Here is a 21,950-nt window from a genome sequence, read left to right as displayed (position 1 = left end):
ATCAGTCTGGTTGGCTGTTTTTATGCCTGGCTTGGATCTGTCTTAATGGTGGGGGGTGGTCCACCATTCTTTCTCAGGGACCATCCATCTCTCTGTGTCTGAGCGTCTGAGTGTGGGAGGCTCAGATACTGAGATAAACTACTGTATTATGTGGTGAACCGCGAAGTCTCCAGAAGCCCACCTGTCCATCCTCCCCTTCACAACTGGGGGGTCCTGCCCAGCCCTTTAAGGTTGGTCCCACTCCTGATGTTTATTCTTGAATCTGCTCAATGCCATCTCACCAGCCATTATTTCCCAACTACTCCCACGCTCCAAACCTTGAACGCTATGATCACCGGGACAAAGCCCCCACATTTCCCACTCTGAGAAACTTTTATTTTGATCCAGGTCCAGCATTCCCACGCAGCAGAGCATGGCCGTCAGCTGTCCAAGTGCCCATGGGGAGCAACAGGCAGGCGGGGGCGCAGCACTCACACCCGGGTCCACTCCACAGGGGGGTCCCGGGGTCCTTTAGGCCTTCCAATGCGTAGGTTGAAGCCTGAGAAAGGAGGGGAACCATGGGTCTTACGGAGAAGCTGAGACGTGGAGAGGTAGGCAAACTGTGGAAGGCCATCCTCAAGCCTCCAGACCCTCCTGGTTTACTGCAGCCACACCCACAGGACTCTGAGGGCATGGGTCCCATGCCGCCATGCCTAAACCCCAAACTCTGGGATTCAGTCAAAGCTGCAGAGTCCCAGCGACCCAGCCTTTGGGGGACTTACCTAGCCCACCGGTCTGAGCTCCATCCGCCACGTCCTCGTAGGCGCCAGGCGCAGCAGCGCTTCGGTCAGCAGGAGCTGCGAGCAGGAAACCACCCCACGAATCAGCTCAGGCCGCCCCGCCGAGCGCCGGCCCCGATCCGGGCGGAGACGCCTCCTCCGGGAGCCCGCCGAGGTGGGCGTGGCGGGCACAGAGCGAGACCTCCACAGCGAAGCCCACCCGGCCCGGCCCCGCGAGTCCGCCTGTGACACTTCCGGGCGTGACCACACCGCGGGCGACAGTCCCAGAGGCGTGGCTAGGGACGCACGGACGTCCGCCTCAGGGCATGACCAAGCCACACCTGTGGGCGGGGGTCCTCGTGGCCGCCAGGGCCTTCCCGACCCCAGCGGGAGCAGGTGGGCGCCGGACCCCCCAGCCCCGCGCCCCACCCGGCCTCAACTCACCGCGGCTCGGCGGCGCCCCCCGCGCGTCCTCCGCGGGCGCCTGGGGCCGCCGGGCGCGCGGCGCCACCTGGCTGTAGAGCGGCGCCTCCTCCGTGCCGCGCGCCCCCGACCCCGGCCCGGGGCCCGCCAGCGCCCCGCGCTTCTGCACCACCGCGTACGTGTCGGCCATGGCGAGGGCCGGGGGCCCGGGTACCGAGATGCTCCTGCGGTGGGGAGGGCGGGGAGGAAGTGAAACGGCGGCGCCGAGGGAGGGAGGGAGGCAGGGGGTGGGCAGCGTGCTCAGCGCGCAAACCACAGGCTTCCTTCCCCAGTTAAGGAGGGAGGAGGCGGGCGGCTCTCAGAGAGGAGGAGGGGTCTCTGGGTTCGGGGATCTGGTTTCTCTGTCCTTAGCGCCCAGCAAGTTAAGGAGATGAAAGAGGTCAGAGGCCAGCTCGGTAGGTGAACGGGGCAGAGCATTGGTATTGAGGGGTGGTCATTTCTGTGTAATTGTTTATTGAGTAAGTGAGTGAGGAAGTGGCATCGAAAGGGGAGGAAGGGATAGCCTCAAAATGGAGAGCTAGTCTCAAGGATGAGGGGGTGAAATCTCTGCCGCAAAGGAGAGTCAGTTCCGTGTCCGCAGCACCCAACCTGAGGCCTGACAAGTGCGCGGCATCAAGAAATATTTGCTGAATTTATGACTGGGGGGCAAGGAAAGCGCTAACATCGGAATGTAGGACTAGCCTTCGAGGCAGAGGCAGCGGGATGTCTGGGGTTAAAGAGTCATCTTGGGGCAGGTTCCCAGAGCTGAATTCAAACAAAAGGCCAGTGAATATTTGATGAACTGAACAGCAATGAAGGGGCTGGTATTTCAAGGGTGAGAAAAAGGTTAGCTTCTGAGCATGAGCAATTGGAAAGGGAAGAATGAGAGGAGGGAGCTGGGTACCTGAGGACCCCCCCAGGTAGGCGGGGTGTGGCAGGAAGGGTCTGGGAACTCCGGAGGGAGAGGGCATCATCGAAGAGTGGGGCACGATTCTGGGGAAAGACAGAAGGGGAAGGGCATGAGTTTTGGGGGGAACTGGCCAGGCCCATGATGGGGGTCACAATGGGCTCTGTGAAGTGAGCTCAGTGGGGACAGTCTGATAAGGGAGCAAAGAGGAAGACAAAGGTAGATATCAGAGTGAGTCAGTCCGTGCTTCCAGAAGGAATCCAGGGGCTGGATACTGTGATAGTGGTGGTCATAGACTTCTGCTCTGGGTCCTGGTCTCTGAAGGTGTTGATGGTGGACAGGAAGAGAGTAGGAAGGGGACCTTGGTACCTCCTTTAGGTTCTGGTAATGGGGGCTAGAGTTCCGCAGTGCTGAGAAGAACATCTGAGCCACCGTGTGGTACAGGAACTTGTACTGCTCCTGGTGGGGGAAGAGGGGTCGTCAGGAAGGGCAGACAAGAGGAGGAGGGACTTGTTCTTGCAATAAGGAGGCTGAGGCTCGCACCTCTGTCTGTACAGCCGCAGGCCGCTGCTTCCGCATCTCAAGAACAACGTCGAAGAGGCTGAAGTTAGGTGGAATCATCTGGGTCAGAAAGACAGGGAACATGAGCAGGACCTCGTGGGCATGGGACCCACACTGCACACGTGCCCTCTTCATACCTGGGTCAGGAGCAGCTGCCTCACATAATCCACTGTGCACAGGACGCCTGTTCGCCCACAGCCCGCGCTGAAAAGGGAGAATCAGCAAGCTCGGTCAGGGTCTGCCCACAACCCCTTCTAAACAGGGCATTTAGAATTGGGGATGAGGACCCTACTAGGGGATCCCTTGCATCACCTTTTGATAATCAGAATCCCCAGATTATAATTGAAAGGAAAAACTTTTTAATTGCTTACATTTGTTGAGCATCAACTGTGTGCTTACTCCCTAGCTGGCAGTCTGTACTCAACACATGCTAACAATGTCAGTCGAGGGCGCGTGAGCAAGTGTGGCCTCGGGCTTCTGGAAAAGGCACTGTCACTGCAAGGCCCTGCACTGGCCTCCCTGCCTCTCTGTCCCAGTCCCCACCAGATGCCCATAAAGCCCGTCTCCTACACCTGCAGTGGACACAGAGGGGGCTGAGACCAGAGCCCTGGAGGCGACGAGCTGCCTCCACCATGGCGAGCACATGGTCAGGATTGCCAGGGACCCCTTTGTCTGGCCAGGACATATACTGCAGCTGGTACACCGGACGGGATTCCTGAAACACAGGAAAATAGGGGCAAAGAATCAAAAAAGAAAGAAAAGCATTTATTGAACACCTACTACATGTCAGGCCCAGTTCCAAACATCTTCCATTTAAATCCAACTGATAACTGAGGAGATAGGTACTATTATTACTGCCCATTTTACAGATGAGAACACAGACAGGAAACAGCTCTCCAGTCTGTGAGCCTCCTCCTCCCCTTTCAGTACCTTCTGGAAAGTGACTTGGAGGGTCCTGAGCATGGTGTCTGCATTCAGCCGTGTCTCCCTGGTCTGAAGATGTGGGGCAGGTAGGAAGAGGGGAGAACAAGATCACCAGGGCCAAAAGACACATTTATAGAAAACAAGTATTTCTGATTAAAAGTCAAATACAAACAACACATTTTTAAATATTCATTTAGCCCAAACTTCCCCACAGTTTTTGTGAATGAAACATTTCAGAGGGGAGAAAGAGAACTATGATTAAAAACTCAGACAAGCTCATTTATAGTGAAAAAGATTTCTTTTGTTCTAAAATAAAAGTTTTCTTGTATGTATTAAGTAACAACTATATGTATTGACTTCAGGTGAGAGATTTTCTCTGAGTTCTTTTAAAATGGTAAGGAAATAAGGATTTTAAGAACCTAACCAGGCACATTGATATGAGATAAAACCATGATCTTAGTTAAAATGCAAAAGCAGTGCATATGTTGAGTTCTGACTGTCTGCCTGTGAGTAGCAGAGAGCTCCCTGCAGGGTGAGGGGATGTGGGAAGCTTGATCCTTTCAGGCCTGAACCAAAAGCTTTTGTAAGGGAGGAAGACAAATCCTCTACCCTCTGGTCTTTCCGGCTGGCCCACGAATTAAACTGACATGAGGCAGAATAACAGGAGAAAATCAAAGCTTTATAACATGTATACATGGCAGAAACCCAGGAAAGCTGAGTAACTCACCAAAATGGCCAAAGTTGTCACCTTAAATAGCGTCTTTAGCTAAACAAAAAAGGAGAGTGTTGGGGGTAGTGGTTTGGGACTCAAAGGGGAGGAAAGCAATTCACATGGAGATGGAAAAGCAAATGTGGTAAATAGAACTTTGATAAGAGTGGGCTTAGCAAGGATCCTCCCAGGCTCCCTGGAACCCAGAGTTATCTATGTTGATGGCCTGTCCTGGCCACCAGGCTTTATCTTAAATTCCTTTAGGCAGTTAGGGGAGGAAGTCAAAGTTTCTTTCAGTCTTTTTTTCTTAAAAATAATCAAGGTAAGGCAAAGAGACACATTTTGGGGTGGCCAATTCTGATCCCCCACACTTTCCACTCTGAGAATCTTCTGTGAAACCTTCCACAACATCCAAGACTCCATGAACTCTGTTCCCATCCGTGCCCCAGCTCACCAGGGTGATGCAAAAAAGCCCAATCTGCAATGGCTCCTGTTCTTGGGCCCAGTAGCGCTCACACTTTTTCTGCAGAAGGCAAAGGAGAAAGAGCAGGGACTGAAGAGGGGTATCTGCTCCAGAGTTCAGCTCAGCATGTCCACACTCCCACAGGACTCCCCAGGTACTGCTGGTGGAAGCACAGGCAGCTGCAGCTGTAAAGGGGGCCAGCTGGCAGAGCTTAAACACACACAGACTCAGTGGAGACTTTGAGCTTCTGACTGTGCAGGAGGGAGACACTCCAGGATATTCTCCTACTGTAAGCAACTTAAAAAACTGGGCAAAATATATGAGCCACATTTTCAGATGTTGGCACAGGCATTGCAGGACTGATCACTGAATGGAGGGAAACACATGAGTCAAACCCTATGAGCACCCAGCTTATTGCCTAGAGGCTGAAGGACACAGAGAGTGCAATGATCCCACTGAGCTGAGGAGCCAGACATCAGGGCTCAGGGAGGCCAAGGCAGCCAGAATTTCAAAGGCAGAGTCCTGAAAGAACAGAGCTATGCAAACAAAAGCAAAAGCTCCGTAAGTCTGCATGGAGGTCCCCTTGAGGCTTTAGCTGAATGATAATCTGAACACATATAACGTGAAAGCCCATGAGGCCAGGCAAGAATAACATTCCATGAAAGAGTAATAACTAGGGACCTGTAAGATGAACACTTAACCTGTGTAAAATTAAGAATAAGCATCCAATAAAAATTTACTGGACATAAAAAGAAGCAAGAAAACGTGACCCATAACCAGGAGAAAAATCAGTCAATAGAAACATACTTGATAGAGATAAGGAAAGAAGCAGACCTGAAAACAGCTTTTATAAATATTGTAAGTATATTCCAAGATGAAAAGGAATCATAAACCTGGTGAAAAGTGAAATGAAAGATATAAAAAAGACCTAAAGGGAACTTCTACAGAGGAAAAATAAAATACATGAAATGAAACATTCACTGTCTAATACCAGAAGAAAATATAAGTGAACACGAAGACACAGCAATAGAAACTATTCAAAATGAAAAAGAGAGAAAAATGACTGGGAAAAAATGAATGGAGAATCAGTTACCTGTGAAAATATATCAAGTAGTCTAGTATATATGCACTTTGAGTCTGGAGCAAGAGGAGAGAGAGGGAAGAACAGAAACTATATCTGAATAACAGCTGGAAAATTATCCAAATTTGATGAAGCTATGAACCCACACATCCAAGAAGGTCAATGAACCATAGGGAGAATAAACATAAAGCCACACCAACGTGGATCATGATCAAACTGCTGAAAAAGAATGATAAAGAGAAAATATTAAAGAATCACACAAAAAAGACACATTACATACTGAAGTACAAAGATAAGAATGATGAAGAATTTTGTCAGAAACTCTGCAAGCCACTGGTCAATGATGTGGTATCCTAAAAAGGCTGAAATTTTTTAAAAAACACAAAACTTTTAGACAAACAAAAGCTGAGAGAATTTATCACAAGCAATCCTGAACTATGAGAAATATTAAAGTAAGCTCTTCATATAAAAGGAACATGATACCAAATGGAATGTGGGTCCACACAAAAAGAATGAATAGTAGAGAAAAAGTAAATATGTGGCTAAATATAAAAGGTATTTCTCATTTTTAACATCTTTAAAAAATAATCTAATGAATTTTACCAAGCAAGGAAGAATAGCAATTCTTCATAAACTTTTCAAAAAAAATCAAAGAAGGAACATTTCCCAACATATTTTATGAGGCCACTATTACTCTGATACCAAAACCAGACATGGACATCAAAGGAAAGAAAACTACTAACCAATGTTTCAAGAATATAAACACAAAAATTCTCAACAAAATAGTAGCAAAGGATTATATACCATGACCAACAGGAATTAATCCCAGGAATGCAAAATTGGTTCAATATATGAAAATCAATGTGATAAGTCATATTAATAGAAAATAAAGCCAAAACACACAATCATCTGAATAGATACCGAAAAAATTTTTGAACAAAATCCAACACCTTTTCATGATGAAAACACAAAAGAAGCTAGAATTAGAAAGGAAATTTCTCAGCATGATTAAAAAACACCCACATCTACAAAAAACCTCCATAGCTAAGCTCATACCTAATGATGGATATCTGAATATTTTACCCTTAAGATCAGGAACAAGACAAGGGTGTTTGCTCTTGCCACTTCTGTTCAGCTTTGTACTGGAAGTTCTAGCCAGTGCAATTAGGAAAAAAGAAAGGAAGGAAAGGAGGGAGGGAGGAAGGAAGAAGGGAAGAGTGAGAATGGAAGATAGGGAGGGAGGGAAGGAGGAAGGGTATTCAGAGTGGAAAGGTTTCAATTTGCGGATGACATGATGTTATATATAGAAAACTCTGAAGAATATACACACACTATTAGAGCTAATAAACAAGTTCAGCAAGGTTGCAAGATATAAGATGAATACATAAAAATCAATTGTATTTCTATATAGCGAAAACTATTTGGTTTGCAATAAGCAAACTGAAAATGAAATTAAGAAAACCACTCCGTTTACAGTAGCATCAAAAAGTACAAACTACTTAGGAATAAATTTAACAAAGTACAAGACTTCTAACCTAAACACTATAAAACATTGCTGAAAGAAATTAAAGAGGACCTAGATAAATGAAAAGACATCCATGTTCATGGATTGGAAGGCAATGTTGTTAGGATGGCAGTAGCCCCCAAATAGATAAATTCACTACAATCCTTATAAAAATCTCAGAAGGCTTTTTGGGAAGCTGATCTTAACATTAATACGCTAACATTGATAAGTGTGTCGCGGATACCCAAGAGCACCCTCAGTTTTGATGATTCACCAGCAGGACTCACAGAGTTGTACTCATGGCTGTGATTTATTACAATGACAGCATACAAAAGAAAATCTGCAAAGGGAAAAGGTGCATAGGGCGAAGTTACAGGAAATAAGGCTCCAGTTTCCAAGGATCTTCTCCCAGTGGAGCTGCACAGGATGTGCTTAATTCCCCCAGCAATGAGTTGTGATAACATGTGTGAAAAGTCCACAGGGAGGCTCATTAGGGACTCAGTGCCCAGGGTTTTTATTGGGGCACTCTATGCAATATGTAGGCAGCCTCTGATTAGTATGTACCCAAACTTCAGACTCCCAGAAGGAAAGCAGGTGTTCACCTAAACCATATTGTTTGTATAAACAGTTTAGGCATAGTGAGCCACTCTTATAAGAAATTCAGTTTCCAGGGGCCGGCTGGGCGGCGCAGCGGTTAAGTGCACACGTTCCAATTCTCGGCAGCCCGGTGGTTTGCCGGTTCGGATCCTGGGTGTGGACATGGCACCGCTTGGTAAGCCATGCTGTGGCAGGCATCCCACATATAAAGTAGAGGAAGATGGGCACGGATGTGAGCTCAGGGCCAGTCTTCCTCAGCAAAAAGAGGAGGATTGGCGGCAGATGTTAGCTCAGGGCTAATCTTCCTCAAAAAAAAAAAAAAAAAATCCAATTTCCAGCCAAGAGCCAACCTTGAAGGAAGGCCTTTTTAAGCATAAGCAGTTGAGCCTGCTACGTTAACTCTTTTCTGCACAGCAAGTGACTCAGAATAGCCAAAACAATCTTGAAAAAGAACAAATTTGGAGAACTCACACTTCTTGTTTTCAAAACTAACTACAAAGCTACAATAATAAACAAAACCCTGTAGTACTGGCACAAATATAGATATATCAATCAATGGAATAGAATTGAGAATCCAGAAGTAAACCTTTACATTTATGGTCAATTGATTTTCAATAAGGATACCAAGACTATTAATGGGGAAAGCACAGTCTTTTCAACAAATGGTGCTGGGACAACTGAATAGCTACATACAAAAGAATGAATTTGGACCCCTACCTCACATCATACACAAAAATTAACCTAAAATGAATCAGAGACCTAAGTGTAAGAAATAAAACTTTGAAAAACTTAGAGGAAAACATTGAGTAAATCTTTATGACCTTTGGTTAGACAATGACTTCTTAGATACAATGCCAAAAGTACAAGCCAAACAATTATAGACTGGAATTCCTCAGAATTACTAAGTGGGCTTCAAAGGACACTATCAAAAAAACGAAAAGAGTGGGGCCGGCCCCATGCCCAAGTGGCTAAGTTTGTGCATTCCGCTTCAGCAGCCCAGGGTTTCACTGGTTCAGATCCTGGGTACAGACATAGCACTGCTCATCAAGCCGTGCTGAGGTGAGGTGGTGTCCCCCACATAGTAGAACGAGAAGGACCTACAACTAGAATATACAACTATGTACTGGGGGGCTTTGGGGAGAAGGAAAAAAAAGAAAAGAGGAAGATTGGCAACAGATGCTAACTCAGGGCCAATCTTTAAAAAGAAAAATTATTAAAAAAGAAAATGACCCACAGAATGGGAACAATATTTGTAAATCATACACTGATAAGGGACTTGTATCCAGAAGAATTCTTACAACTCAGTAATAAAAAGACAACCTAATTAAAAAATGGGCAAAGGATCTGAACAGATATTTGTCCAAAGAAGATATACAAATGGAAAAATAAGCACATGAAAAGATGTTCACATCATTAGGTAAATACAAACTAAAACCACAATGAGATACCCCTTCCCACCCATTAGGATGGCTAATAAAAATAAAAATAAAAACAAAAACAGAAAATAACAAGTGTTGGTGAGTGTATGGAGAAAGTGGAACCCTTGTGCATTGCTGATGAGACTGTAAAATGGTGCAGCCACTGTGGAAAACAACAAAAAATTAAACAGAGAATTTCCATATGATTCAGCAATTCTCCTTCTAGCTATATACTCCCAAGAATTGAAAACAGGGACTCAAAACAGATACATATACCAATGCTCATTGCAGCATTACTCGCAATAGCCAAAAGGTAGAAACAACCCAAATATCCATTAACAGATGAATGGATACACAAAATGTGGTGTGTACATACAATGGAATATTATTCAGCCTTAAAAAGAATGACATTCTGATACATGCTACAACATGGATGAACCATGAAAACATTGTAAGTGAAATAAGCTAGACACAAAAGGGCAAGTATTTTATGATTCTAGGTACCTAGAATAGGCAAATTAACAGAGACAGAAAGTACAATAAAGGCTACCAGGAGCAGGGAAAGGGGGAATACGGAGTAATTGTTAAGTGGGTAGAGAGTTTCTTTTTGGGATGATGAACAAGTTCTGGAAACAGTGGTGATGGTTGTACAACATTGTGAATGTACTTAATGCTTCTGAGGTATGCATTTGAAATAGTTAAAATGGCAAATTTTATGTTATGTATATTTTACCACAATTGGAAAAAAAAAGACATAATGAAATACCACTTTACACCTAGTATGATGGCTGTAATAAAAAACCAGACAATAACAACTGTTAATAAGGATGTGAAGAAATTGGAACCCTCATACATTGCTGGCTGGAATGAAAAACGATGTCGTCACTGCAGAAGACAGTCTGGCAGTTCCTCAAAAATGTTAAAAATAGAGTTACCATATGACGCAGCCATTTCACCTCTAGGTGTATACCCAAGAGAAATGAAAACATACATCTACATAAACACTTGCATGCGAAGGTTCATAGCAGCATTATTCACGATAGCTCCAAAGTGGAAACAGCTCAAATTCTAGAAACTGATTAATGAATGAATAAAATGTAGTAGAGCCATTCAACAGAATATTATTCAGCAATAAAAGGAAGTGAAGTACTGATGTATGCTATAACATACATGGACTTTAAAAACATTATGCTAAGTGAAAGAAGTCAGTCACAAAAGACAACATACTATATGATTGTGTTATATGAAAAGTCCAGGGTAGGCAAAGCCATAGAGACCAAAAATAGATTAGGGTTAGGGTGGAGACTGGTGGGAAATGGGGAGTGACTGCTAATGGATACAGCGTTTCTTTATGGAATGATAAAAATAGTCTAAAATTTATTGCGGTGATAGTTGCATAACTCAGGAATATACCAAAAACAGTTGAATTGCACACTTTAAATGGGTGAATTGCAACTCAATAAAGCTGTTTTTAAAAAACAGATAATCTAAAGCAAAAATAATAGCAGTGTATTGTGGAGTATATTTTATATTTGGAATTAAAACGTATGACAATAGCATAAAGCATGGAAAGGGAAAACTGAAGTAGACTATTGTAAAGTTCTCATATTGTACATGAAATGGGATAATATTATTTGAACGTAGACTGTGATAACTTAAAGGTATGTATTATAAACCCTAAACCCACCACTAAGCATAGAATACCAAGAGGTATTATTATTCAATGGAATCATATTCCATTGAATGGATCTACCACATTTTATTTAACTAATAAGTGAATAATGACTATGAAACTGACTCATGAAAATCTTCAATCTGAAAGAAGATAGAAAAGAAGAAGAAAGGAACAAAGAACAGATGGAACAAATAGAAAAGAAACAGCACTACCATATGATCCAGCAATTCTACTTCTAGGTATTTATCCAAAGAAAACAAAAACACTAATTTGAAAAGATCCATGCACCCCTATGTTCATTGCAGCATTATTTACAACAGCCAAGACATGGAAACAACCTGAGTGCCCATCAATGGATGAATGGATAAAGATGTGGCGCGCATGCGCACATACACACACACACACACACACACACACACACACACACACACACACACACACGGAATACTACTCAGCCATGAAAAAGAATGAAATCTTGCTATTTATGATAACATGGATGTCTCTTTAGGGCATTATGTTAAGCAAAATAAGTCAGATAAAGACAAATACTATATGATCTCACTTATATATGGAATCTAAAAAAACAAAACAAAATAACAAAACAAAACAGAAATAGACTCATACATACAGAGAAAAAACTAGTGGTTGCCAGAAGGAAAGGGTTGGGCGGTTGGACAAAATAGGGGAAAAGGATTAAGAGGTACAAACCTCCAGTTATAAAATAAATAAGCCATGAGGATATAATATACAGCATAGAAAATATAGTCAATAATATTGTCATAAGTTTGTATGATGTCACATGGTAACTAAACATATTGTGGTCATCATTTATAATGTATAAAAATATTGCATCACTATGTTGTACATCTGAAACTAATATAATACTGTACTTCAATTAAAAAAAAGACCCTTTCCCCAAAAGAGAAAGAAAGAAAGAAAACAAATAGCAAGATAGTAGATTTAGATCATTATTGATCATTACATTAAAGACTAAATACTACAATTAAAGGCAGAGATTGTCAGACTCGATACAAAAGTAGGTCCCTACAATATGCCACCTACAAGAAACACACTTTAAAAATAAAGATAAATATAGACAGATAGCAAAAGAATGGAAAAAGATATATCATGCACACTCTAAGCTAGAGAAATTTAAATGGCTCTATTAATATCAAAGTCACTTCAGAAAAAGGAACATTATGAGAGATAAAGAGGGACACTACATGTTGGAAAAGGGACTGATTCATGGGGGAAACATAACCCTAACTGTATACACACTAATTGTAGAGTTTTAAAATACCATGGGTCAAAGAAGAAATCACAAGGGAAATTAGAACATATTTTCAACTAATTGAAAATCAAGTTTGTCAGTTGCAGCTAAAGCAAGGCTTAGAGAAAAATGAATAACATTAAGTGCTTATATCTGAAAAAAGAAAAACCTCAAATCAATTATTTACGTTTAAGAAACTAGAAAAAGAAGAGCAAGTAAAACCTAAAACATTACAAGGAAGGAAATGATAAAGATAAGAGAAGCAATTAATGAAATAGAAAATAAATAAAAACAATGGAGAAAATGAAAAAAACCCAAAGCTGGTTCTTTGAAAAAATAATAAAATTGATAAACCTCTAGCTCAGAGATTGGCTAACATTTTCTATAAAGGGCCAGATAATAAATATTTTAGATTTTGCAAGCCATGCAATCTACCTAACTTACAACTACTGAACTCTGACATGGTTGCCTGAAAGCTGGTGTAGACAATATGGAAACAAATGTGTGTGGCTGTGTTCCGAAACGCTTATTTACCAAAACAGGCAGCAGGACAGATTTAGTATAAAAGCTAAAGTTTGCCCATCTTTACTCTAGCCAGACTGATGTGGGAAAGAGAGGGACAGACAGACCACAAATTACCAAAATCTGGAATGAAAAATAGGCATCCGTACAGACTGTGCAGACTCCACGATCAGCCAGTCCCCCCAGGACGATACTTCGCCCACTCCTAACTCCGTCTGTGGGGCAGTCCAGGATGCAGAAACCCTGTGCCTTCAGTGTTGACATCCATTTAGTAACTAATTAACGCTAACAGGAAAAACAAAGATCCCTGCCCTCATTGAGCTTATCTTTTCGTCAGGGAGACAGAATAAACAACGTACACAATACATTAGCAGATTATGTTAGAAGTTGGTAAGAACTGTGAAGAAAAAAGCAAAGCAGGAGAAGGGAAGGAGCGTAGGAGTGCTGGGAGTATTAAATGGTGTGAGATCCAGGAAGGTCTCACTGAGGAAGTAGCATTTGAGCAGACCTGAAGGCAGAGATGGAGCAAGCCAAGAGAAAAAGGTCCCAGGCAGAGGGAACAGCTGAGGTGGGCAGAGTGATCCCTGGCATCTGAGGAACAGCAAAGCCAGAGTAGTTAGAGTGGAGAGAATAAAGGGGAACAGGCGGAGAGACAGATCAGAGCTGACCCAGGGAAGCCACAGCATAGGGCCTTATGCCTGTGGTGTGGTATGGGGTGCGAAGACAGGCAGCAGAGGTTGCCAGCACTGGAGGGAGGCCCTGCATGGATAAAAGGAAAAAGATCCACAGCAAATTAAAGAGAGCAATAGTGGGCTTTCAATAAAGCTACAGTGCGGGGGCTCCAAGAACCCGGCCCTTGAGTCCCGGCCTCAGGGAGGAGCTACCAAGATTCCTCTGCCTCTTCCCTGCACAAAGAAAGGCATTCTAGGGGGCTGAGGACACCTACCCGCCCATTTTCCGTCTCTCGACATGCCATCAGGATCACCTAGACAAGAGGGGTCCGGGGAGAGGGAGGTGATTTGGGGTTGGGTTTGGGAGAAATGGGGCCAAGGAAGGACTTAGAAGGCTGGCCCCACCTCACACTCCCCGAAAGCTGACCTTGACTCCGAACTCCCAGACCATGCGCCAGAAGTCTAGCAAGGTGTGAGGCAGGGGTCCTTGCGTGGCGATGTAGGCCGGGCTTCCATCTGTGCCCTGGTAAAGGCTAAATTCACTACCGAGATCCCGCTGTTGCCCCCACCACAGCCGCCCCTTTCCTGACTCCCAGCCTGACCCGGATGAAGTTGCCATTGATGTAGTCGCCGTGTCCCTCCTCCTGAAGCAGAGAGAGGATCACTCTTGTCTGATCATCTGCCGGTGCGCAAGGTGAGAAACACGGAGTTTGGGGATGACAGGGACATCAAGGCCCTGACAGCCTCCTGAATGAAAGCCAGCAGGGGAGTGGCACACCTCGCAGGGGTGCCACCGACCTGCACTCCGGGGCTGCTCGGGAGAAAGGCAGCCACGGCAGAGGTCTGGGAGGGAGAGCGCTGCAGTGGATGGCCACCCTGGACAGCCACCGGGTGTGGGCGTGTGCGGCGCCGCACGGACTCCCTCGGAAGCCCCCCGACTTACATGGCAGCACATCCTTGTAGCGGTTCTTTCTCACGTTCTCGGGGCGACTGCCAGCCTCGGTGGAGCACACACTGCCAGTCTTCCAGGCGGCTGAGCGGGCCCGAATGTCCTGGTGGGAATCCCCGTGAGCGACCCGGGAGGAGAGAGGAGCCAAGTGAGAATCCTGGCTAATTGCAACGATACAACGATCACAGCGCCTCAGACCGCCTTCTCTGTGGCAGGCTCTGTGTTAAGGGCACTGAATCATCACAAGGTCCCTCTGAAGTGGGTTCAATCATTGCCGTCCCCATTGTGCCAGGTGAGAAAGCTGGGGCACCACATGGTTGAGCGACTTGCAGAAAGTCCCACTCAAAGCAGAAGGGGCACAGTGAGGGTAGCACTCAGACCTCTCAGCATCTGCTCTCTGTACACTCAATCCGTATTGCATTGTATTGTAAAGACTAATTGTAATGTATTATGTATTTAATATAACAAACATGGTAAGATATATATGACAATATACAATGTATATGAATTATAATGTATAACATTACTTATGTAACAAGATACTATAAGGACTTTATACTGTTAGATTATTATAATTAGTGAATAGTATATTATCATCATCATCAGTTATTCATAGTCATGGTGATAATAAGTAACACCAAGCCACCACTGGGTGTGAGTCACCATTCTAAGTGCTTTACTTATGCCCATCCTGTCATTTAAAAACTCCTGGACACCCTAGTGTAGTGGGGACCACTATTAATATTTCTGCTATACAGATGAGGAAAACAAGGCCTAGCGAGGCCTAGACTCCTGTGAGTGCAGGCACTGCTCACCACCCAGTCTTCGGCATAAGGGGTCCTCAGCATGGCTCACTGTCCCAGACGGGACAAGACCCAGATGGGCATGACATTATATACCACCTGGGTATTATATACATTTTCATATTGAATAAATGATATATTTTGCATTTATTATACATTTCTTACATAAAAGATCTATTTTTATATTTGTGTAAATTAGATTTATATTGTAGTACTTTTACCTATTCGTTACACATTTTATATTTACTCAGGAACTTATTGAATAACTCCTTATTTTATAAACTACAATTTTATATGCTGTATTTACGTTTATTTATTGTTTTATTAAGTCAAATGTTTATTGTGTAAGTTGTACTTTAAAATCATATTAATTTCACATATTCACTATATTTTATACTTAAAATTATTTAATAAGTTTGGTTCTGTTATCTATTTTTATTGTACTTAGTGATTAAATAAACTCATTTATTATATAAAGTATTTATATCATATTTATTAAATTTATTTTTATATATTTATTATGTCACATATTTCTAAATTTGATGTCACCATATATTGTATTTACATACTTGCATAGTATATGTCTATATTTGTTACAAAGTTACTATATTTAAAACATCTCAGGCACAGTATGTGGTGCCTATGACGCTGCATTATCATTCCTCAGACATGGCTTACACAACCTCACTGTAATGTTTACAATATTTATAACTAACGACAAAGGCTCCTACAAAGTAAGCGCTCAAGATGTGCTAAGCGCTTTTTTACCCACCTCAGTTATTTAATCCTTAGGCCACTTTAGACTCAAAAAGAAACCGAGGCCAGAGGGGCTGGGTAATCTGTTCCGAGCCACAAAGCCGACGAGAGGCCCGTGTCCACACCCCTCGGCTGGTTCCTCTTCTCCCAGCCCCTTCCTCCCCAAGACCTCAGCGGTGACCGCCGGGTCGCCCGGAGCGCAGGGGCGCGCCCGCCCCCGCCTGCGGCGTCCGCCCTCCCCCGCGGCGCCCAGCAGCGGGATTGTCCTGAGCGCGACGAGGGCACGGGGACCCGAGGGTGTGTGCGGCCCCGCCCAGCCCGGCCCTGGACTTCGCCCTCTGGGGCTCTGCGGGCAGACAGTGAAGACAGGGAGAGAGCGCAACAGAGAGAGGTGCGGGGGAGAGAAAAATAGACCTCGAGGCGAGGAGATGCCGCTAGACTCCAAGAGAGAGGCAAGCGCAGCAGGGCGCACAGGACAGACGTCCGGACAGGCCAGGGCGAGGAGCCAGAGCGCACTGCGCCGCCGTCTACACTCGCCCACTCACGCTGAACTCGCCGGCAAGGATCGCCCCCTCCTGTCGGCCCCGCGCCTCCAGCTGCTCCACGAAGCTCCGCGCCGCATCCAAGCTTCGGCTCATGGTGCCGCTGGCCAGCGAGGTCAGGTTCAGCAGCTGCGCTCGGTGCTCTCAGCTAGTGTAGACAGTGCTGGAGGAGGACCGCATCCTGTCTCGCCAACCAATGGAAGCGTGCAGCGGCCGGCACGGCGCGCCCCTCGGCCAATGACATTTGAGAGCCCATCCCAGCCCCACCCGCAGGCGTCCGGACCCTGGCGGTGCCAGAAGCCTGGGTCCTCTCCCGCTGTAACTGGCCAGTAGGTCCCCTGCGGGCGCTTCCCTTTTTGTGGCCGCCGCGCCGGCGGGCTGAGTCCGCACAGCCCTACGACGCTTCCTCACGCTTGGGCCCGGGATTCACGCCAGGGGCCGGCCTCCCTCCGAGCCCGGCGCTGGGTGGACGGCCGCGCGCGCTCGCCTGGCCTCCCAGCCTGTGTCCTGGGAGCTAGGCTGGGTCGGCGTCCGAGCCGGGCTGGCGCGGCAGCTGGGAGTGGAGACGGTCGTCGAGATCGAGCTGCAACTCCTGCCTCGGGGACCCCGAGTGGGTGGGGTCCCGCGCTGTGCGGGGTCGGAGGGAGGTCAGGGCGGGTAGCCGCCGGGAAAAATGACGCTCGGGCACCGGTGCCTTGAGAAAGACCGAGTGGAAGCGGGTGCCTAGGTATCTGTATTTCCTGAGCTTCCTTCTTTTTCCGGGTCAGGCTGGGAGGAGGTGGGGTCGCCGAGATCCAGTCCTAATTTGAGGGTCTCAACCCGCAGAAACCTGCCGGGAAACTGAAAACTGAGCCCCCGCAAGAAGGTTCCAGGAGACAAGATGTTCTCAACCCTTTTAAAGAGCTTCTCTTCTGTGCAGGAAAAGGCTGGAGGACAACTGCTGCTCCAGGGTTACCAAGCGAAGGCTGGAGAGAGGAGAGAACCTAAAGGCCCGGCCGCGGACCGGCCTGGGAGGTGGTCTAGCCCACCACTCACCCGAGTCAGGGAATGAATTTCGAGGTGGGGTCTCTTTGGATAGCGTGTCGTCTGGGGAGTCTAGTTTGAGGTCGTTGAGGTGTGACCAATGGATGAGGTGTACTTTCGGTCAGTGAGGCGTCAACAAGGTCATTGGTTCAGGTTGTGGACTGAATTCATTAGGCTGTCATCAGTGTTGAGGCAGGGATGGGCAAACTCTTAAAGGGCTTTGGTCTCTAGTCTCTGTCCCAGCTACTCAGCTCTGCCTTGGCAGTGTGAAAGAAGCCATAGGCACTATGTAAAAGAATGCGTGTGGCTTTGTTCCAGTAAAACTCTGTGGACACTAAAATTTTAATTTCATGTAATTTTCGAGTCACATTTATATATATGTATGTATATGTGAGCTGCAGGCTGTAGTTTGCTGACCCGGGTTTAAGTGACAGGGGTCACTTAAAGTGGCTGAGTGGGGATGTTTCATTTATTGAGGGCTAGTGGGGGTCACTGTGGACTCAGTGTTTATCAGTTTCATCTTTGAGAGTTCAAAGGTGATCAGTAGTGCTCACTGAGGATGGACATTGATAGTGAATTAATTGCAGGTAGTGGGAGTTCCTTGGGCGTTCATGAGGGACTGTCGGTGGATGTTAATGGCAGTCTTTGGGAGGTCAGTGAGAGAGAGCGAAAGTAACTGAGGAGCTATTGGGATTTGGAGTGTTACTTTAACTGAAGGGTCAAAAGAAGGGAAGGTCATTGAGGGCTCCCACTCAGGGCATGATAGTGAAATGTGGAATCACTGAGATTTCATGAATGGTCATGGGTTGTTGGAGACTCAGGTGGGATACAGAAGTATCAGAGATCTCTGAGAAAATATGGAGACTCTTAAGTTCCTTAGTACTCATGGATACTAATGGTAGTCATTCGGGTGAGTGGATACCAGAGTAAACAGGGAAGAGTCTCTGACGGGTCATGAAAGGTCTTTGTGGACCCTAGTGGTAGTGGATGTCATTAGAGGTCAATAGTCACTGGAAACTGGTGGTACCTGGGGAGCAAAGACAACACTGAGGGGTCAGTGGACTGTCCATATCATCTTTGGTGATGACTAGGGTCTGGCTAGCTGGGGATCTTCTGTCCAGCTAGGGTCTGTCTGATTTGGCCGGGGGGTCGGGGGGCGGAGGGAGGCATGTATCTGTCTGTCTGTTCACCTGGCTTGAGGGTCTGTCTACCCAGCTGACTAGGAAGGATCTGTCTGTCCATCCTGCTGAAGGCCTAACTTTCTCATAGGCTGGGGTCTGTCTTACTGGCAGAGGGTAAGTCTGTCAGGCTGAAAGTTTGGGTGACTAATTGACTAGGTGGGTGGGGTGTCTTTCCGCTTGGGTAACATCTTACTGTCCAGTTGGGGGTTTCTGTCTGTCCTTTAGGTAGTCTTTTGGTTGGCTGCAGTCACCTTCCAATTGGCTGGAGTGGAGAGTGTCCGTATGTCTGGCGACAGGTCTTTCTGGATATCCGGCTGGGCATCTTCCCATCTGTGCAATAATCTGTCCATTAGTCTGTCTGGCTGTCCCACTGGAGTCTGTTTGTCTCCCTAGGATTCTCTCCATCTAGAAGTCTGTCTGGGTATTTTTCTGCCTATCTGGCTGAGATCTTATGGCCTATGAACAGAAGTGGCTGAGGTTATGGTTCATCTCTTGTGCTTCCAGCCGGGTTGGGTGTCCTGGCTGCATGTCCACCCCAACTCATGCCCCCATCTCATTGTTTAAGCTGCCTGCCTTCCTGACACTGACCATCCCTCCATGCCTCTCCAAACATCCACACTCTCCAGGCTTGTCCTCCACTCAGCTCAGGCTGGGTGTGGGGGATACGCAGACCCCCAAGACCTCCTCCAGCAGCCCTGGCCCACCCCACTTCTCCCTTCTCCCAGAGGACTGCAAGCTGTGTTCCTAAAATGGGACTCGCTGCTGCTGGTGGCCCTCTTGTTCACCCTACTGGTGGAAATCCTGTGCAGCAAGAGCAGCTGGCACTGCTCCTGCAGATCCTGAGCACCATAATGCCCACAGGCCACGTGCCAGCCTGCCACCTGCTTGCCAGCTCGGAGTGCTTGCTGAACTGGCCACTCAAGAGCCAAATGGACTGAGTGCTGGAGGGTGCTTGGGGAAGCTTTTGCAATGCTGTGAGGAACCCAGCCTGTGCTGATGTTGCAAAGGGGAAAATCCTAACTTTACAGTGGAGAAACCTGGCAGACGCTACCTCAACGGTGTGTTGGTTCACAACCTCAGGAGTGTCATCCCAAGTGTAATCTGAAACCAGCTTCCCTCTACACGGAGGGCAAGGAGAGACCAAAGAATGAGGCAGTCCACTCCAGATTGGTAGGTGGCAGGTTTAATAAACAAGGGAAATATGAGGCTTGTCTTGGGCAGCTGCAAGACGAGTCGATTTCCACACCTGCCCACCAGAATCTTAAAAGTTTATACAGAGGCCTTACCTGGGTTCAGTCATGTACACGGTCCAGATGGTCTCAACACCACATTAACTCTCTCAAGGCTGTGTCCTTGGAGCAGCTCCACTTCAGGGAGGGAGAGGGAAAGCCCTTTTCCCCAACTTTAAAAAATGACATCCTGGGGCCGGTCCTGTGGCTGAGTGGTTAAGTTTGCACGCTCTGCTTCAGCAGCCCAGGGTTCCCTGGTTTGGATCTTGGGCATGCACCTACATACCGCTCATGTTGTGGTGGCATCCCACATAGAACTAGAATGACCTACAACTAGGATATACAACTATGTACTGGGTCTTTGGGGAGAAAAAAAAAAAAAAAGGAAGATCGGCAACAGATGTTAGCTCAGGGCCAATCTTAGGAAAAAAACAAGTTGGGAACTCAGAAAAAAATGACATCCTTAAAATGTTCATACCAGCTTGTCCCCTGGCTGGCCCCACATCTTGCAGAGCACAGCCTGGGCATTGCCATCGCGCAGAGCAAGCTCCAGATGCTAGAACGTGCCTTTGGAGGAAATAAACTCAGCCTTGGGCTCTGAGCTAACAGCTCAGGCTCCTGTGAGCTCCAGGCAAACAAATGCTCCGACAGTGATGTTGGTAGCATAGTGGGGCCTCTTTTAGGCTGCCTTGCATCCTTGGCTTGCAGTTTCCATACCCAATTTTAGCTCGGCATAAGCACACCTGTGTGTGTGGTGCTTTATTTGGAAAAGACCAACTGGCCACATTCTTTTAAGCTTAGGCTGGCTGGGATCCTGCACAGCTCAGGGCCCTGTTGTGGGTACTGAATGCAAGCCAAGGGCATCACAACAGCCAAAGGGAGGTATGGAACTGTCTGCATCGGCTTCTGCCACTCAACTGTAAAACCAGAGAGAAGTAAGTGCACATCGGTGTCTGGGTAAGCATTAACATCTCTGGGAGTATTCCTGTAATGAGACTGAGGGCAGAGGGCATCTCACCAGAACACCTGCTGCTGTTGGGTGTTCTGAAGTCCTAGCCAATGCACTGTGGCAAGGAAAAAAGAAGAGGGGTCTGTCAAAAACACTGTAACTGGCATATGGCATAGTCAGCTGGAAAGTTCTAGAAAATCTTATGAAAAACTGTAAGAACTTAGAAGAAAATTTAATAAGGTATCTAGTTAAAATATAATACACACACATCACACAAATATCACTTTCCTATATACCAGCAATAATGAATTTGAAACTCGAATGCCAAACAGATTTCATATTGATTTCTTGAAAAACAGGCACCAAGTTTCACATCGCTAGTGAATTAATGGAACTAAGCAATGATATTAATGTCTGCTAACATCACAAAAATGACATCCAGACATTATGACCCTCCTGGTGAGAGAACACACCACTTCATCAAGCATTTCTACCAAAAAAGTTTAAAACTGTATCTGTACATCTAGTTCTAGATATTAATTCAGAGGAAATACAAGGGCACAGGCAAGTGTTAAATAACACCACAGGATCAGAAACATCCAGACTGTGGAAACCACAGGACAAATAAACCAGTTTCCTAATTGAATAAAATAGAAAGAAAAATAAAAAAAGAGAGAATCCCATAGGTTGAAAGAGACTTAGGACTTACACACAAATGCTCACAGCAGCATATTACTCATAATAGCCCCAAAGTGGAAACAACTCTAATTTTATGAGTATGGTATGTATACAATGGAATATTACTCAGCAATTAAAAAAATGAAATACTGATACATGCTACAACATGGATAAATTTTGGAAATAACGCTGAGAGAATCCCATCAAAAACATCCCATATGATTCTATTCATATGAAAAGTCCAAAATAGGCAAGTCTATACATAGAGACCAGAAGGAGATTAGTGGTGTGCAAGGGGCTGAGGGTGGGGGGGCATGG

General features: G+C 45.9%; 1 protein-coding gene across 5 annotated transcripts; it reads right to left on the bottom strand.

Moving 5' to 3' along the window:
- Positions 1–353: 353 nt before the first annotated feature.
- On the bottom strand, positions 354–17,283 carry PTPN18 (protein tyrosine phosphatase non-receptor type 18). 5 transcript variants are annotated; one of them, XM_070580909.1, is made up of 16 exons: positions 16,576–16,768; positions 14,466–14,574; positions 14,125–14,201; positions 13,950–14,045; positions 13,798–13,836; positions 4,776–4,844; positions 4,340–4,378; positions 3,619–3,681; positions 3,261–3,403; positions 2,826–2,892; positions 2,671–2,748; positions 2,497–2,586; positions 2,125–2,213; positions 1,203–1,405; positions 762–836; positions 354–538 (listed from the first exon to the last, which is right to left on the bottom strand). In XM_070580909.1, exons 1-16 carry the CDS (start codon positions 16,666–16,668, stop codon positions 471–473), a joined length of 1,398 nt encoding a protein of 465 aa, XP_070437010.1. In that variant the 5' UTR covers positions 16,669–16,768; the 3' UTR covers positions 354–470. The 5 variants fall into 5 exon arrangements, 4 of the variants coding, with proteins under 4 accessions (XP_070437010.1, XP_070437011.1, XP_070437012.1 ...); XR_011528612.1 differs by lacking the exon at positions 2,125–2,213 and having other exon boundaries at positions 16,576–16,778; XM_070580910.1 differs by lacking the exon at positions 4,340–4,378 and having other exon boundaries at positions 16,576–17,283.
- Between the last annotated feature and the right edge of the window lie 4,667 nt (positions 17,284–21,950).

This window comes from Equus przewalskii, chromosome 17, assembly GCF_037783145.1.
Source record: "Equus przewalskii isolate Varuska chromosome 17, EquPr2, whole genome shotgun sequence".
Lineage (NCBI taxonomy): Eukaryota > Metazoa > Chordata > Mammalia > Perissodactyla > Equidae > Equus > Equus przewalskii.
The sequence above is the reverse complement of the archived record's forward strand: the minus strand, read 5'-3'. Positions and strand labels throughout refer to the sequence as shown.

Coding starts and splice junctions, on each gene's coding strand:
- PTPN18 (XM_070580909.1), bottom strand. CDS start 16,668: ATGAGCCGAAGCTTGGATGCGGCGCGGAGCTTCGTGGAGCAGCTGGAG. Junction 2,587..2,670: donor CTGCGGCTGTACAGACAGAG/GTGCGAGCCTCA, acceptor TTCCCCCACCAG/GAGCAGTACAAGTTCCTGTA. Junction 2,214..2,496: donor ATTACCAGAACCTAAAGGAG/GTACCAAGGTCC, acceptor GTCTTTCCCCAG/AATCGTGCCCCACTCTTCGA.